Below are 17,645 nucleotides of genomic sequence, written 5' to 3'. Positions count from 1 at the left end.
CTGACATTTTCGAGCCCATAAAATAGAAGACTTGGGAATAACAAAATTCCATTCTGACACTTTGCGACACTCCGTACCCCATAAAGCATAGGGTTTTCCTGGAAGCTGGATCTCCAGATGTTGAACTATGATCCCCAGAGAATGTGCCCCGATCAGGGAACTTTATCCCCCAGTATAAAACAAGGAGTTAAGATTTTTCGAGAGGAGAAGAGATAGTTTTGGAAGGTAGAGGAGACAGAGTTTTGAGGGGAGAAGATCTTTCGAGAGCTCGGCGTTTCTCCGAGACGTTTGTCCGGAGTCATGATAGAAACGCGCTGTGCCTTTGGATGACTTAATGGAGAAAGGACCGAAATCTTGGTACGTACAATACTAGCTCCCACTTCCCACAACTTAATTTAAACCAGTAGATTAAAGTTTAATTCCTTTGGAGAGCAGAATCATGATATACTTAATTATTGAAATCTTTAATGTTTTGAATATAAATATTTAACTCCTAACTAAATATCTAAGCTTAGTTTAGAACTGTATATGTACTATTTTATTTAATAAACTTTCAAGGTGCAAAAATGAATCCAACTATTATTCCTACAGTCCAAAAGTCCACCAAATCATAACACAACGCATTGTACGAACTCCACTATGGGGTTTCGGCCCAGCAATACCACTTTTTTTTTTTTTACACACTTAGGCATGCACTTGGGTGGTCACCAGGGACCAGAGAAACTCTATTAGCTCATTTGGTACTCCATTAGATCACAAAAAGAACATTAATAGGAAACTGGCAGCCTTTGTATCTTTTTAGGTTCATTAATTTTCATACCACTAACACTTTTAAAATAATTATTTGCGCATAATTTTAGAAAATTTTCTAGCCTTTCTGAGCATAACTAACCTTTGGGTTACCCTTCTTTTTAAAGTTCTGCGCATGCCTACTCTTGCACACTGTTTTGCCAAAACTTAAAACAATTCTATAAAAATTCATTTTAGTAATGTAAAACTAGGTTACAAAATTTTTGGTAGCTAAAGACATTACAAATAATTTTGGAGTGAATTGCATTCTGCATTTTTCAGTCAACAACATGCTTTCTTCGTTTCCAAGGATTATCTGGGGCTTTGAGCTACAAATAGCAAGTTCAACAGCATTTCAATAGAATATACATTAAATCTTCAATCTAACCTTTCTTATGATGTACCAAAACTTTTGGTTTGGTTGGTTCATTTTTTTTTTTTTGGTGCAAGAGCCCTTGAGGGCTACACTGGGCCAAACGAATTTTTAGAATAAATTATACAAATAAATATAAAGTCAGGATATGATAAAAGTAAACATGTTTTCAGGAGAAAGGTATAAACATGGTTAGTTTAAAATAAGTAATAAACATGTAGACATTAAAAACATTTAAATAACGTATGAAATAATATGTTGACAAAAAAACTTAAATAACAAAAAAAAAAAAAAGACAAAATCACATTTTGGTGACACAAACTCTAAATTGGAAAAGAGAATCCAATCTCCTGGAGGTAGGAGTATAACTTGCGATGGGGTGGGTCCCCAAGCAATTCCTTCAAAAAGGGACTAAAATTATTAAAATATTTAAAATGTATTTGGTTAAAATTTGGGCAGTTACTTAAAATATGTAACACTGTCTGATTCACATTACATGTACTGCACGTTGGAGCTGGTTCGCGACATAAGAGGGATTTATGAGTGAACCTTGAATAACCAATGCGAAGTCGAGCTAATTAAACTTGTTCTCTCCTGGTAAGGGGTAAAGATTTGAAACCATTAGCCGAGGGCTGGATGGAATGAAATTTATTTTGCATTTCAAGATTCCAGGTCCGCTGCCAATGCGTGTTAAGACATTCAGAAATGTCGTTTTTAGTGTCATCAAAAAAGACAGTATCATCAACCAGGATGTTTGCAGCTCTGGCAGCTGAATCGGCTGCTTCATTGCCTGCAATTCCCACATGACCAGGGATCCAACAGAAGAGAAAATGAAAATGATTTTTTATAAGATTTTTGTATAAATGATAAGACTGAATGACTATGGGGTGGTTTTTATTGTTGCAGAGAGTGATAGCTTCCACTGAACTCTTTGAGTCAATGTATATCACCCACTTTTTGTAGTTGGATTGGGCTATTGATTGAAGAGATGTAAATATGGCTTTTATTTCTGAAGTAAATATCGAGCAAGATGGGTTTAAATTTTCTGCCCTAACGTGACCATCAACTATTGTAGAGAAGCCGACGTTATCATTTGCGTTTTGATCCGTCGGTAAAAATGTCTATATTCCGAATATTTGCTTTTAATGCCATGAAAAATTTGTTGGTAAACTGTATTGGAGGTAATTTCTTTGGGGAATATATCGAGGTCTTTTATTGTAGGAGTAATTACAACACACCATGGTTCAATTGGTTTTATGGTGTTGAGGGTTTGGAAATCTGATGGCTGCCGGTCTGAGAGTACCCGACGTATTCCGATCCCGAAGGTTGGGATCATTGAAGGTCGGTGTAGAAATAACAGAACATTGGATGGAATAAAAATATGAAGGTGTAGTGGGTGATTAGTGTAAGGTTTTGTTTTGAAGTAAAAATTTAAAGAAAGTTTGAGGCGTCTATTGTTAAGAGACTGTTCATTCCGAAACTTTTGATGAACTGCTATCTAACATGAAAGTAAACACTATACAGGGCCAATATGACAGAAAGGTCATCAAATGAATGCCTAGTGACAAATATTTCCTAAACCAAACACAGATTGATTCAGTTCACATGCATTTACAATTTTGTATAAATTCAAACTTTGGTTTTATAAAACTTGGTATGTTTAATTTGTAAATCTCAGCCTAATAATAATTAAAAACAGCTAGGTTAATTCTTAAAAATAAATTTCAACTGCAAAATTATTAACCATACTACAAGCTACAAAGAATTTAAATACAGAAAAGTCTTGAAAATTCGATATAATTGGGGTTCATGCCATCTCGGATATGGAAGATTGGACTTTTATTTTATGGAAGATTTTTAGGGATTAAATTTTACACTATTTGGACAGCAATAAATAAGTGAACCCCTTTTTTTTCTTGTACAATGGAAAAAATGTATTAACTCAAATTTCACCATAAATTTCCATTTTCATTATTGCTATACAAACTTTGATTTAGCTTTTTTCATGTTGTCTTAACTTACTTTTGTGTATTGCAATCGAATATTCTTTCTAGTAAAACAATATAAATTTTGAGCTCCCCGCCCCCTATTTTTAAATTAATTTATTTTATGTAAGCTGAACAATAACAAAAGATTCTATTTTCAAATTTTAAAGCTAATCATTTTTTAGCTATTGAAAATTTATCTTACTAAATAAAGCACCTCGAATTAAACGGAACCTCAGACTTTTGAGGCCCTGATTTTCAAGACTTTACCGTAAGACATTAAGGAAAAACATAAGTTTTAATGATAAATCTAACATAGTTTGATTGAGTATTAATACAGAGAATAGGTTCATTAAGAATGAAAATTGTTCTGAATAAACAAATAAATCATAAATAAGTACAGTGAAGCACCATTTATACGTTTTTGAAAGGACTGTATGAAAAAAGCGTACAAATGAAAAAACGTATAATAGGTATAGGTTAATGCGTATTAGACTCTACAGGGACCAATTTAAAAACGTATAATGGATAAAAATGTATAAAAGAGAAATGTATAAACGGTGCTTCACTGTATATGACTAACCTTCACATTGCTTAAATCATCAAAATCATTTTCACTCAAATCTGTGGAAAATATGATTGCATTATGATAGGCTTTTTCTCCCCACTCTCGAACAAAAGGAGCACGGCATTTATTCCCTTCCATTGAAGACAACACTTTACATAATTCGTAATGTGCTGCATTTTCTGCCGAGTCAGGTTCTTCATCAACAGCACTTGAACTTGATGTTCCTCCTATTTGGCCGATTTCCATCTGTAATATTATTTTTTTTTCTCAGCTTTTATAGTTCAATACATTGAAGCATTATATAATCCAGGATTAGAAAATATCATAATATTTTCGAAAATATCTAAAATATCCGATGTTTTGATATATATTGGATATTTTGATATCTATCTGATATTTTCAATCAGTGCAAGTTTAAGTCATTAAATCGTAACTGCTTCTTTAAAACACTGCTGTTTATTTTCTTATGTTATAATTATAATGCATCAATTTAAAAATTTTTGTTTCTTTCATTATTTACATTCATAAATATACATTTTACATAAAAATTTAAGTACTCTGAATGGCATTTAAATATAAATGATATTTACAATCATTTGTAAAATGTGATAGTTTAATCTATTAGAAATAAAATGTAACATAACTGATACATTTCTATAAGTTTTAATTAAATTACTTAAACAAGAGACGCTTTACTAATTTTTCTTTGGTTAACTACTTGTACGAATTTTATATGTTTCAGAAATAAAAAATATGCATTAGTCTCAGTACATATCCATAAAACATTTTTTTTTCTGACCAATTAAAATTGTTACAACACTAATAATTTTATGAATAGAAAATAAAGAAGGAATATAATATTTACATTTCATTACATTAATGACACATTAATATGTTACATGGACATACTCTTATTGCTTTTATTATGTTTGATGATGAAAGAATAATATTAATATGATTAGTACATTTAATTTTTACATCGCAAATGTCGTACTTGGAAAAAATAAATATAAAAAATATCAAAATATATTTTCAAAATAAATATCGGATATATATCGTGACATATATCATGATATATATCGACCGATACATATCAGCGAATCTTGATATAATCACTTAGTTATATGGGTAAGGTTTTAGATGAATTGTACTACCTGAAAGCGTAGGAACTCGTCATCCATTTCATCAGTACTTGGTTCTTCCTTCTTTGAAGTACTGCATTGTGTAGAGATAGAAGTTTCAGTCTCATTTCCTGTAACACATTACAAAGTTTAATCAACAAATATGTAAATAAAGTCATTGGTAGTGTATGAGTCTGAACGTTGAGGCTGAAATGAGAAGGTTAGGGGCGTCTAATCTCTATCCAGAGGTTAGAAAGTTTGTTAAGAATGAAGAAGTGAGATCGTAATCTTTTACGTATAATGATAACATATCTAGAATGGAAGCGGGGAGTACGAGAAGTGTTAATAATAATAATTTTGCAAATAACACAGATGATGATGAGTTAGGTGCAGGCCCGTGTCCAGGATCTCATAAAGGGAGGGGTTTTGGGTTCAATGTTTAATAATTCTTACCTGCATTGTCAGGAAAACAAAACAAATACCTATAACTCATTGTGAAGTGTGTCAGTGTGTCAAATATTTCATTTCTGTTAAATGGTCACATTAATGGGCCTAGTGGGGAGGAGGGAAAGGGGCGAATACGAAAAAATCAATTATTGCATTTTATATGCAGTAGAACCTTGTTTATCCGGATCTCCGGTTTATTCGGATCAAATTTGTTAAGTTAAACAAAAATATATTTACTTTAACAATTATTTTAAACTATGATTGCAAGAACGAAACTACATATAAATACGCCAAATATTCCGGTTTTGTCTCGATTTAATGTAGAACTCTTGCATACAATAAAGTATAGTACTCATTTAACAAATAATATGGCGTACTTGAAGTGCCAGTCCGAAGCCACCGCGGCCGAACCATGAATGATGAAGTATTTGTGAGAAATGTTACTATGAAGGTTTTTGGTAAGAAACATTGTTTTTTTGCTGTACTAAAAGATCAGTCTGCTTATTTGAGAATGTTTTTTGCTTATTACTCGAACTATGCAGATTTTCATTTATTCGGATTGCTTTTGGGCCCAGTTAGTCTGGATAAACGAGGCTGTACTGTACATGTAAGGAGTTATGAAACCCACCTGCCTTCCAGAAGGCAAATTCTGGCTGTGCTAGTAGTTTCAGTATTTATTCATTTTATTTCTTGTTTAGATTCAAACTTTATTATCTGTTTACTGCGCGGTACATTGCAACAAGTGCTATAAACAAATTCACAATTTCTTTTGTAACATACTATGTATTCAGAATTTATATTCTAGGACAAGCAAACTACATAAGAAAGGGTTCATTGCATATGCAAATTACATCACCAAAACGAGATTACAATGCATCTTCATAGCGGCAACATTCACCTTTTTTTGTGAAACGACCAAGTCATCATAACCTCCTTATGAAAAGCAATATTAAACACAGTGAATGCTTTGTTTGACAGCCCATTTAACGGTTCCTCCATCACTGATTTTCAAAATATGATTTAAAATATGCTGTACACAAAATTTAACATTAAAGTTAGTTTTAAGCCAGTTGTGCACTTTTCTTCACTTTGTTTTTTTATTATTTTTTCCCCAATGGGAGGGGTTAACTCCTAAAACCCTCCCCTTGGACAAGGCTCTGGTTAGGTGATGTGGAAGAATGGAAAGTTTTAATGAGAAAGAAGTTTCGTTGCATTAAATGCTTTAATAAGTTGAGAAGATGTAAAGCTTAACTAATTACATGTTTGTAGAACATTTCAGATCTGCTATCTTTGCTATCACTTTCCTGAGTAATCTCTCCTGGGTTAGTCTTCTTTAACTTTTAAGTAATGATGGATGAATTATAGTACAAATACTGATTCATTACTAATTTCGGTATTTTGATGTACTTTTAGTCTCTCTTCCCAAACCGACACCAAGGCTAGTATATTTTCATATGTATAGCCTGAACCAGAAACCTCTAGCGACATACTGGATAAAAATAATGAAGAAATGACATTTACGTTGTATTAAAAAAAAGGTGGTTGCCAGATGAACTACACAAATTTCTAACAAGCAATAAACAGAATTTAAAGTTCCAAAGGAAATGGCTGTTGGAATTCCCCCGGTTGACATATTCAAAAAAGTTGAATGGTGCATTCTGTCAGTTCTGTTTCTTTTTCTGTGAATAAAAAGTTGGGGCAGGAAGCTATATGCTGGCCAAATCTCTTGTAACGCCCCTTTTAATAAGTAGAAAGATGCCAAAGAGCAATATCGCTATCACTGAGAATTAGATTTTCATAAGAAGGCTTTTGTTTTTGGTTAGAATTTCTTGTTCACACATGAAAAGAAAGTAGGGCCTTTTGACCTCCAGTTGAACAGTGAATCAGAAGAACATCGAGAAAAACATAAGAGCATTAACTTCAATAGTTAATTCTTTAACTTTTCTTGGAAGGCAAGAAATTCCATTATGGGGTCATCAGGATTCTGCTCCCGTAACCTTGGAATTGCAGACAGAAAATATTGGAAACTTTAGGTCCATCTTACACTTTTGAGTGGATGCCATGGATGTAACTTTAAAAGAATATCTAATTTCACAAGAAAAATCAAAGCTATAGATCGAAGATACAAAATGAGTGAAATGAGACATGTGGAAATATAATTAAAGATAAATTAATCAATGAAGTCAATGCTGAAGGCTGCTGAATGCTTTGCCATTTTAGCGGCTGAAACACGCAACATCAGTGGTATCAAACATTTTCCCTATATGCTTGCTATGTGGAAAAAAACGGATAAAGGAATGATAGTAAAAGAAGTTTTTTGCAATTTGTTTCTGTTTGATAAAACAGGCGAAGGACTATCTAGTACCTTAATATCCAAATGCCAGAAGCTAGATATAAACTTAAAATTTCTTATGTGGGTACAACAGAGCAGCAGCAATGAGCGGTTAATCCCACGGCTGCATTACATGAATAGAACTAGTCATTCATTGAACTTGGCAGTCAGTGATGCATGCTCCATACCAAGAATTCGTAATGCTGTTGGAACGGTCAAAGAAATAGTAAAATATTTCAGATCATCCAAAAAGCCGTCAACTATTTTGAAAAACATGATTGAAGAATTGGAAAGTCAGCTCAAGAAGCAATGACTGAAAAAGTTGGGCAACACACATTTGGTTGAACACCTTCAATCTTTAATTGTTTTAAAATAATTTTCCGTGCGTATGTTTTATGCGTAGTGATGTGGATCGGGTAAATACCCAGTGGGTAGGTAAATACTTTTTGGGTATTTACCCAAGGCCTGGGTAAATACCCAAAAACTGGGTAATTTACAAAAAAATGCAAAAAGTGAATGGGATTTTTTTTAAAAATCTAAATATGAAATAATTGGTAAAACTGATACATACATATGTATTACACAGTTTATAATATTTTTTATTGAAAGACTTGATGAAATTATGAAAGAAAATATCGTGTGAAAAGGATCTTTCTTTTCAATGTCATAATTGGACAAGATGAACTCCAGGATTTCAAAATCACAATCTAGGTTAGTTATATCCAAAATGAAAAAAAAGGAAGCATGAGGGATGTTTGGAAGAATAAACTGAGAAGTTATGAAGACAATAATATTATTTATTTATTTTATTGCTGTTTAGGTGATAACATGGCAAGTATAGAAACAGTTTTCACATTAATAAGCAAAAACAAATCAAAATACTGTTTTCCGTTGCCTTGCTCATTTGCACTTGCTCCCCAGTACTTCATGGTTCAAACTATTTTTAATACATGCAATTAGTGATGTAGGGTGGGAAGGTAAATGTTTTTTTGAGTATTTATCCGAAAGCAGGGTAAATAAATCCCCTAGTAATTGCGCATTTTGCAAAAAAAAAAAAAAAAATTAGGTGTTACCAAAAGGTGATGAATTTCTTTTTAAAACATAAACCGTAAAATGAAAGATTAAAAATATAAAAATTTATATATTACAATTTTTTTTAATTAAAGGCTTAGTGAAATCTTATCAAAAAAAAAAAAAAACTGTCAGAATTTAAAATGAACTATTCTAAAACTTAAATAGGATGACAGGAAAATTTAAAAGAGAATTTTGATATAGTTTTCCTGAATTTGTCTTTGCCGGCGGTTAAATGATTATTTTCACACCAGGCATTTGTATACATATTCATTACATTCTCTCCCCATTTTTTATCTTTTCAAAATTTGGCTGCCACTTCAAAGTATGCATTTTTTGGATTTGTAGTGCATTTGCCTAACTATCCATATGTGTTGTTTTGTAGTTCTGGTACGAAAAAAACTTTGAGATTTCCAATGCTGAAGAGTTCAATCTCAAAGCAACTTTTCTTTGTCTTTGGTTTTGTTTATAATTTTTTTTTTCATTCCTCCCCCTTTTTTAAATGTTTAATTCCTTTTTTGTTACTTGCCATTATATATGCAGAATACGCTTGAACACTTAAACTAGGTTTGGAGGAAATTTCTGCAAAAGATATAGAAAAATAAATAGTAATAATAAATTGAGCGACATTTTGATGTCATGCAGGGACATATTACTGGTTATAAAAGACAAGGACCTTAAAAAATTAATGTTTGCTTTTTTTGTAACCAGTTAAGCCTTTTACTTTTTGTAGAATGGCTTTTTATATCTGAAATTTGGTTATCAACATTGATTAGGCATATCCAACACATCTAATGTGGATATCATATTAGATTGCTAAATTGTTTCACACAATTGTTCTTTAAATATGTGATCAAAATACAATTTTTGGGCAAAAATTTATTGTTTTGTATATAGTTGGTTATATATACATAGTGGAATACAAACAGAAAAGTATTTTAATTGAATATAAATTTTTGAAATAAATACCCGGGTAAATACCCTGGGTATTTACCCCTAAAAATAAATACCCAGGTATTTTACATCACTATTTATGCATTAGACTCTATTCAAGAAAGCTCAGAAATAAATCCTCAAAAAAAAAAAAAAATACTGTCATGTTTCAACAAGCATTGAAAGATGGGGATTTTATAGTTGCGCATAGGAGTGCCCACCTAGGGGTCATGACCCAGACTGTGCTATTGAAATTTTTAGGGTGGGGAGAGGAGTGTTTTGAGGGGTATTTTTCTTTTTTAGAGAAGGGTCTCTTGCTTCACAAGGGTTCATGATTTTTTTGGGGTGGGTGGGGAGGGCGCTTGTTCCTGGGGGGCACCCCTGGTTACACTTGTTGTGATAAATAAAATATTTTTATCTGACACATAATTTTTCTGAATGTTTGTAGAAAGTAAATATTGATTTAGTGTCTGCAATTAAAATGACAGAGACTATAATGGAAGAATTGTAATCAGTGTGTGAAATTTCATCTGAAATTTTGTCATGAGTTCCTCAAAGAAGCATTGAATTTAAAGGAGAAAATTGGTGAAGATGACATACAAATTCTGCAAATAGCAAAAAGGAAAGAAAAAGACCCAAACGTTGAAGTAAACAGTCCTGATGATTATTTTAGATTATCTATTTCTATTTCCTATCTTGATTATTTTTTAATGCAATTAATTTGTAGATTTGTGAAACAGAGGGACATTTTATGTACCGTATTTTCCGGTAATAACGCCGCGGCGTCAAACTCGATTTTACTTTCTCAGCAACAAAAGTGGGGCAAATAACTCGGTGCGGCTTATAAATAGTAATTTGACAACAAGTTTTATCTATTTATTTAAAAAGAAAATGTAAAATAAACCCGTGTGCGGCGCAATTTCCACCGTACTAGAAACCTACCAGCATGCTTGTGTTCGAATAGAACTACCGGTCAACCGCTCTTAACTGGTTATCTTTTCCGAACGTGGCTGAGGTGCTAGGGGGCGTTAGCATCTAGCCTAAAGTCTGAATGAAAATTGTTATACTTTTGGCAACAGTTCAACTACTAACTAACTCCATGCTTGTTCGTTCTATGCTTTTGCTTAGATTTTAGAAGTCACACGTGGAATTAGCCATACGCGATTTGAGTTAAAATTTTTCAAAATGTCTTCGATCAAATCTACGCGCCGAAGTTATACGCCGAAATTTAAATTAAATGCTGTTGCCCTTGCAGAAGTAAATGGAAACAGGCAAACAGCACGGGAGCTGAATGTTGATGAAAAACGTATCAGAGAGTGGCGTAAACAGAAAGATGTGCTGATGCAAACGCCCAGAGAGAAGTGTGCTCAACGCCGCGGTCCTGCTGCAAAGTGGAAAGACTTAGAAAGTGAACTGTTCCAATGGATTGGAGACCAAAGGAAAAACGGTCGCTCTTTATCTACTGTCCTCATTAGAATTAAAGCAAAGCAAATGGCGAAAGAAAAAGCTCTCGACGACTTTAAGGGTGGACCTTCGTGGTGTTCTCGTTTTTTCAAACGAAACAAACTGAGCATGAGAGCTCGAACAACCGTCGGCCAAAAATTGCCCAGTGACTGGGAACAAAAGAAAGGTTCCTTTTTGAAGTTTGTCAAAGAGGAAATTCAAAAATACAATTTCCAGCCATCCGACATAGGGAACATGGATGAGGTCCCTATGTCATTCGACATGCCTTCGTCAAGAACCGCCGACATCGTTGGTGTGAAGTCTGTCCCCATTGTAACAACTGGGAATGAAAAAAACAGTTTTACGGTGGTGCTGTCTTGTTTAGCCTCGGGAGATAAACTACCTCCCGTTGTGATTTTTAAAAGAAAAACAATCCCTAAGGAGGATTTCCCGAAAGGAATAATAGTGTTATCAAACGAAAAAGGATGGATGAATCAGGATGTAATGCAAGAGTGGGCCCATAAAAGCTGGCGCAAGTGGCCCAATTCCTTTTTTCAGAAAAACTGTCTGCTCGTTATGGACTCGATGAAAACGCACATTTCGGACGAGACTAAGAAATGTCTCGCGGCCGAAAAGACCAGACTCGCGATTGTGCCTGGTGGGTTGACTAAGTTATTGCAACCTTTGGACCTTTCAGTGAACCGCGCATTTAAGAGTCATGTGCGTCGATACTGGGAGACGTGGATGTCCGGTGAAAACCACACGTTTACAAAAGGCGGCAAGATGCGGAAAGCAACTTTTAGCGTTGTTTGCGAGTGGGTCCTAAACGCTTGGAATAGAATTCCAAAAGAAATGATTCAAAAAGCATTTAAAAAGGCCGAATTGGTCATTACTGATGGACTTGCTACCCCTAATGTGTCTTCGGATGATGAGACTGATTCAGATGTTGATGAACCTTTGCCGCGCGATATTTTGGAAATGTTCCATACAGATTCCAAGGACGATGATTTTGATGGGTTTTCAGATCTGTAAATTTGTTTTCCAGATTTATTTTGTATACAGTATTTTTTTTTTTTTTTTTTTGTAAATAAATACTAAATGTCATTGAATGTAAAATGATTTTTAATGGTACAAGGTAAGTGGTCGTGTTTATTTACTGTTATTATGTTTATTGCTAAACATTTTCCTAATTATCACCTCTTTACTTTGATAATCTTGCTTCTGAGATAATTTTTAAATAGAGCGGCGTTATTTTCGGTGCGGCGTTAAACTTGCTTTCTAAACAAAAAAAAATACTTGCCTGCGGCGTTATATACGGTGCGGCGATATACCCGGAAAATACGGTAATGTTCAAAATATTACAGCGTCCAGAATAATAACACTGCAAGAGGAAAAGATAAGTATTGCGACTAAGCTATTTTTGAGAAGTGGCTGAATAGCATAAAATCTCTGATTCTGGAGATACTTTATGATGAAGTTTATTCATGGAAGCGAGTTCGGGAAAAAAATGAGAATTGCTTGAGCATTTTTATAGAAGATTTGAATAGATGCTTCCCAGCGTATTTGAAACTCCAAAAAAAGGTGCAACTTGACCAGTTTCTCTTTCAAGTGTAGAACAAAGTTTTTCTTTCTTGAAAAGATTAAGTCATATTTTAGAAACACTGCAGGTGAAGCATGTTTAAACGGTCTTGCACATACACATTAGGGTGGTCCTTAAAAATGAACTTTTGAAATTTGAACGGGCCACCCTCCCATTTTTGTTTACGCCTAAAATAAGACTTCCACAAAAATTTCAGACAAAAAGAAATGTATTTTAGTGGTCACTACCAAGCTTCAAAGTTGTGAAAATTCAGCATTTTCCCCTAAAATTCAAATGAATTTTACTGTAAACTAAAAAATGCATAAATAAAAATCAATACCATCTGCTGTTTACACAAGAAGTCTACGTTCCCCCTTGTACAAGGTAGAAGGGAGTCAAATTCAACTTTGATGTTTTGATATGAGATTTTACAACCATATGTTCAGAGAGCAAGACTGGTGAATTCTTTTTTCTTTCATTGGGAAATAATACTAATAATGGCGCCACTTTTTTGGAAAAATGGGTAAAGTAGATGTAAAATAGTTGAAGAAAGAAGCAATGCTCATTAAAAAAAAGGATTATTTTCAAAAAAATTAAGAAATTAGAAGAAGAAAATACAAAAACTGCTGTTTGAATAAGTACCAACTCCTTTAAAGGAAAATGAAGGTAAATGTTCCTTATTTGAAAGTTACAGCTCTTCTTTAAATGCAAACCAAAGTTTATCATGAAACTTTCCCCCGTGCAAAAGAAAGAGTTAGGAAGAACTTCTAAGTATAATGATGTTGCTGTGAGCCTTGATGCAGCAAAGTTGAGTGATATAAAAGGAATACAACTTAAAGAAATCCTCTATTGGGCGCTTTAGAATGAAAAGCAGAAAAAACGCCAGACATCCCAACAGCTACGGATTTGCCTGAGCCTCTCCGAAAAAATCGAAGCTCCGCGCAACCCATAGATTTCCCCGGAAAATTTCCTAACGTTGATTTGAAGGGATTGTGAATTAAAGTTCATTACATAAATCTCTAAAGTTATTTTTTGTGAAATGATCTAAGGCCATTGCGGTTTTGACACAAGTACACGGGAAGAGCAATAACTTTGATTTGCGCATTTGCGGTTACTGTTATCTTTTAATAGTATATTCACCCTATATTATTTTTATCTCGTTGCTTACTACTTAAAGATTAGTATAAGAATTGAGTGTTTACTTACGGCATTCGGCCGCATGTTATATCAGTAGGCATCCGGTAAACATCCTCCATCAAAGTTAAAGTTCGAATACGTACTTCCATGTTTTCGCCACTTGGTGGCGCCCTCGTCACAATCTCTCATGAGCGGGAAAGTCGTAGAAGGTTCCAGAAGTTGTTACATTGATCATATTTGGTACACATGGACCAATGAGCGTTGAGCACGTCGTTTTGAACTTCTGTTCTTAAGAGGAATCGCCGTTACGTTCAGGACAATCGGGCAATTGATCTCCATCTCCGTCCAAGTATGTGATCTGTGAGCTATCAGAGCCATGTGAAGGCTTGTTTACAACCTTTTCGGAAGTTGTATCAACGTGAGTAAGGCATGGAAGGATAGCAGAATGTTCAGCCTACCTCCAAGTTGTAAGATGCTAAGTTGAATTTCTCCATGTTGGTAGTATAAGATTTGAACTTCATCTAGTCATTTTGCTCACTAAAGTTTTTACTCAAGGTTGTAAACAGGATTAGTATTAGGCAACAAATGTAGGGTATGATATAGTACAATATTTAAATATATTTTCCTGCTATTTTAGTTAGTGCAATAGTCTAAATACCCAATGACCCAGTTCATTCTTTATTCTAACAAATGTTTTTAATGTTTTATTTACATATCATTTTTGCCTCAATAAAGGCTTTTGTTGTCTTACATAATCTATTCTTTCTTGCAGCTTTTGGCACAATTACACTCACAATACGTGAGTATTCTTTTAACAATGCAACAGTTACTACCATCTTTGGATGCGCTGCTATTCTACACATTAAAAAGCCCTTATCTTTCGCAATTCCCTGGCTGATGCAGCGCCATATGCTCTTTTCTCTACCTCACATTAAGCGGGAGGAGGAAAAGACAGAGAAGCAATATTTCCCTGCCCCTTTACAGGTTCGCTGTGTGCTTAGGGAAGACCAGAAGAGCTGACGTCATGCGTTGTTTCGGATCTCATTAGATGAAACTAGTGGGGTCTCTAGATGAAACCACAACAAGAAATCTTTTGGCGGCGGTGAGTTTTCGAATTGTTTGTTTTTACGTTTGGTAACGATATTAGGTGTGCGGTGTGCCATTGCTAAGCGCTGAGATTGTTTTGGTGACTTCTTCCTGGTATTTAGTTTATGAATCAGCGGTTTTGCGATTATGTCCAAAAGGAAACATAACCAACAATATAAAGAGGAGTATACCTCTTTGTGGCTTGTATTAAAATGGTCAAAAATTTTAGACAAATACATATATTGTTCTGTTTGTAACACTGATTTTGTAATTACTCATGGAGGGAAAGACGACTGCCGAAGACACGTGGAATGTGCTCGTCACTTGGATAAAGCGAAGATCCATTCATCACACCATAATTTGAAATCACATTTCGTAACAACGGAAGTCGTAAGCGTGATTAATGCGGAAACATTGTTCACTACCTTTTTGATTGAACATAATGTTCCGCTGTCCGCTGCCGACCATGCGGGCAATTTATTCAGAAAAATGTTTCAGGATTCCGCCATCGCCGCAAAATATGGATGTGCGACAACGAAAACGTCTGCAATCGTCAAAAGTTTAGCAAACTCGACAGTGAAAGAAGTTTCTGGAAGTTTAAAATTGTCCAAATTTACCATTGCAACAGATGGCAGTAATGATGCAGAAAATGAAAAATTTTTCCCTATCCTAGTAACATATTTTGATCCATCAGTAGAAAAAAATATCAGCATGATGCTCGCTCAACCTTATTTAAACATTGACGCCACTGGGGAAAATATTTTTAAACCAATAGATGATTAGTTTAAGAAACAAGAAATTCCTTAGCTTTGTCATCTGATGATGCATCTGTCATGACAGGGAAATTCAAAGGTGTTATCAAATTCACGCAAGAAAAAAATCCAACGATTATTATTACTGGTTGTGCATGTCGTCTAATACACCTGGCAGCACAGCACGCTTCTAAGAAGTTAAACTTTCCTGTTGAAGAATTTCTGGTGGACATATATTACTACCTTAGGAAACGTTCTAAGTGCACTGATTCTTTCAAGCTATGTCAGAAAATATGTGATGTTGAAATTCACAAAATACTAAAATATGGAAGTACCAGATAGCTCTCCATTTTGAATGTCATAGATTGCGTTTTGGAGCAATGGGAGGCTTTGAAGTTGTTTTTTTGTGAAAAGGAAAGCAAAAAGTCAGATGCATTGTTACATATAAGAAATAAATTCCAGAATAGTTACACAAAATTATACTTGTTATTTTTACAAATTGTTTTACCTTTATTTACAAATGTTAATATATTTTTACAGTCAGAAGCACCCTTAGTGCATAAACTAAGAAGGCAACTTATTTCTCTATACACAGATTGTTTGTCCAGATTTATCACTCCCACAGCAGTACAAGAATCTGCATATATTTTCAACTTAAATATTAAAGATAAAAAAATACAAAAGTCTGATGAGGACCTGGTAATTGGTTTCAAGACAAAACAGTATTTAATGAAAGAGTTGAAAGAACCTGAGAAGAATATTTTTTTCAAATCCATTCTAGCGTTTTATGCACAGGCATACATGTGCAAAAAATTTACTTTTCATGATGTTCATATACAGCATGCAGAAATTGCAGACATCAGTGAAAGAACTGAAAAAAAATTTGATTCTTTACTTTATTTTGTTCCATTCTTTGCTCATGAACTTAAAGAAGATCAGTTGGATGTAATTGAAGCTGAATTTGCTAAATATCAGCAAGATCCCCTTACATCTGAAATTGTTTCATGTGACAGAGTAGATGCCGCTTGGAGCAAAATTGCAAGCATTGTGAATTATAATAAAGCAATTAAGTATAAAGTGCTTCCTAAAGTTATGTCAAATATACTGCTCTTTCCCCACAGCAATGCAGCCTGCGAACGGATATTCAGCACCATAAAGAAGAACAAAACTGACTTTTGTTCCAATTTAGGCAAAGACACTTTAGAAGCTCTCATGATTCAAAAATGTCAAATGTCAAACCATAATTTATGCTGCTACAAACAAAATTTTTCAAACGCAAAGCTTGTAAAAGCTAAAAAAGCTACTTATGAGTCATTAAAAATTGTTTTTTTGTTTAGTAATAATCTAAAAATTAAAATTGTATAAAATGAGAAGTTTTTTGCACATCATTGAGTGTATATGTAAACATGTGAAAGATGGAAGTATAGTGCGGCATGATAGTAAAATATGACTGAATGCTGATGCTCCTGATATAGCTCATTGAATGTTGGCATGTCTAGAACGCAGCCCAATATTTGAAAAGTAAATTTTCACTTGATGTTCCTTTAACCGTTCATTGATTGAAAACTTTTAAAAGACATTGCAGGCACTGAAACTGTTGACCGAATACCAATCATTATATCAGGATAAGCTATTGAGCAATTACTTTCGTTACCTAAACTCCAATTGAAAACAGGAGAAGCAACAGCTTCGATTGTTTGCGAAACCCTAGATTCCAATCAGTGACCAAGTCAAAAGCCTGTGTTTTGATACAACTTCGACGAACACAGGACCACAAAAAGAAACATGTGCCCTCATTAAGACTGAATACAACATAAAATTATCTTGGAGTTTGTAGCTTAACCTTAACTAGAACCCCTTAACTGTAGGTCAGACTGTGATTGATCAGCGATGGTCGCGTGCAGCAATAGCTTGTTCTTGTTATAAATTTAAAATATTTGTTAATTACTCGATTCATTTATGAACTCAATTATATATGCTAAAGGTAATAACGAGTTGTTAAGGAAACTAACACAAAACATTGTGTCAG

The 17,645-nt window shown here is 34.0% G+C and overlaps 1 protein-coding gene across 2 annotated transcripts in view; it reads right to left on the bottom strand.

Annotated features, from left to right (window-relative positions):
- The window catches only part of LOC129229218 (zinc finger CCCH-type with G patch domain-containing protein-like), a 90,053-nt gene that overhangs the window by 36,685 nt on the left and 35,723 nt on the right, over positions 1-17,645 (bottom strand). The window contains exons 1-3 of one of the 2 annotated variants that reach the window (XM_054863481.1): positions 13,848-13,978; positions 4,870-4,967; positions 3,731-3,961 (exon numbers count right to left, since the gene is read on the bottom strand). In XM_054863481.1, the coding sequence (XP_054719456.1) occupies positions 3,731-3,961; positions 4,870-4,896 (258 nt within the window). In that variant the 5' untranslated portion in view covers positions 4,897-4,967; positions 13,848-13,978. Of the gene's footprint in view, positions 1-3,730; positions 3,962-4,869; positions 4,968-13,847; positions 13,979-17,645 lie in introns of those variants that run through there. The other variant, XM_054863480.1, reaches the window with a different exon arrangement.

The sequence above is a fragment of the Uloborus diversus genome, chromosome 9 (genome assembly GCF_026930045.1).
Source record: "Uloborus diversus isolate 005 chromosome 9, Udiv.v.3.1, whole genome shotgun sequence".
In the NCBI taxonomy this organism is placed as follows: domain Eukaryota; kingdom Metazoa; phylum Arthropoda; class Arachnida; order Araneae; family Uloboridae; genus Uloborus; species Uloborus diversus.
This window is presented reverse-complemented; position numbering and strand designations above follow the sequence as displayed.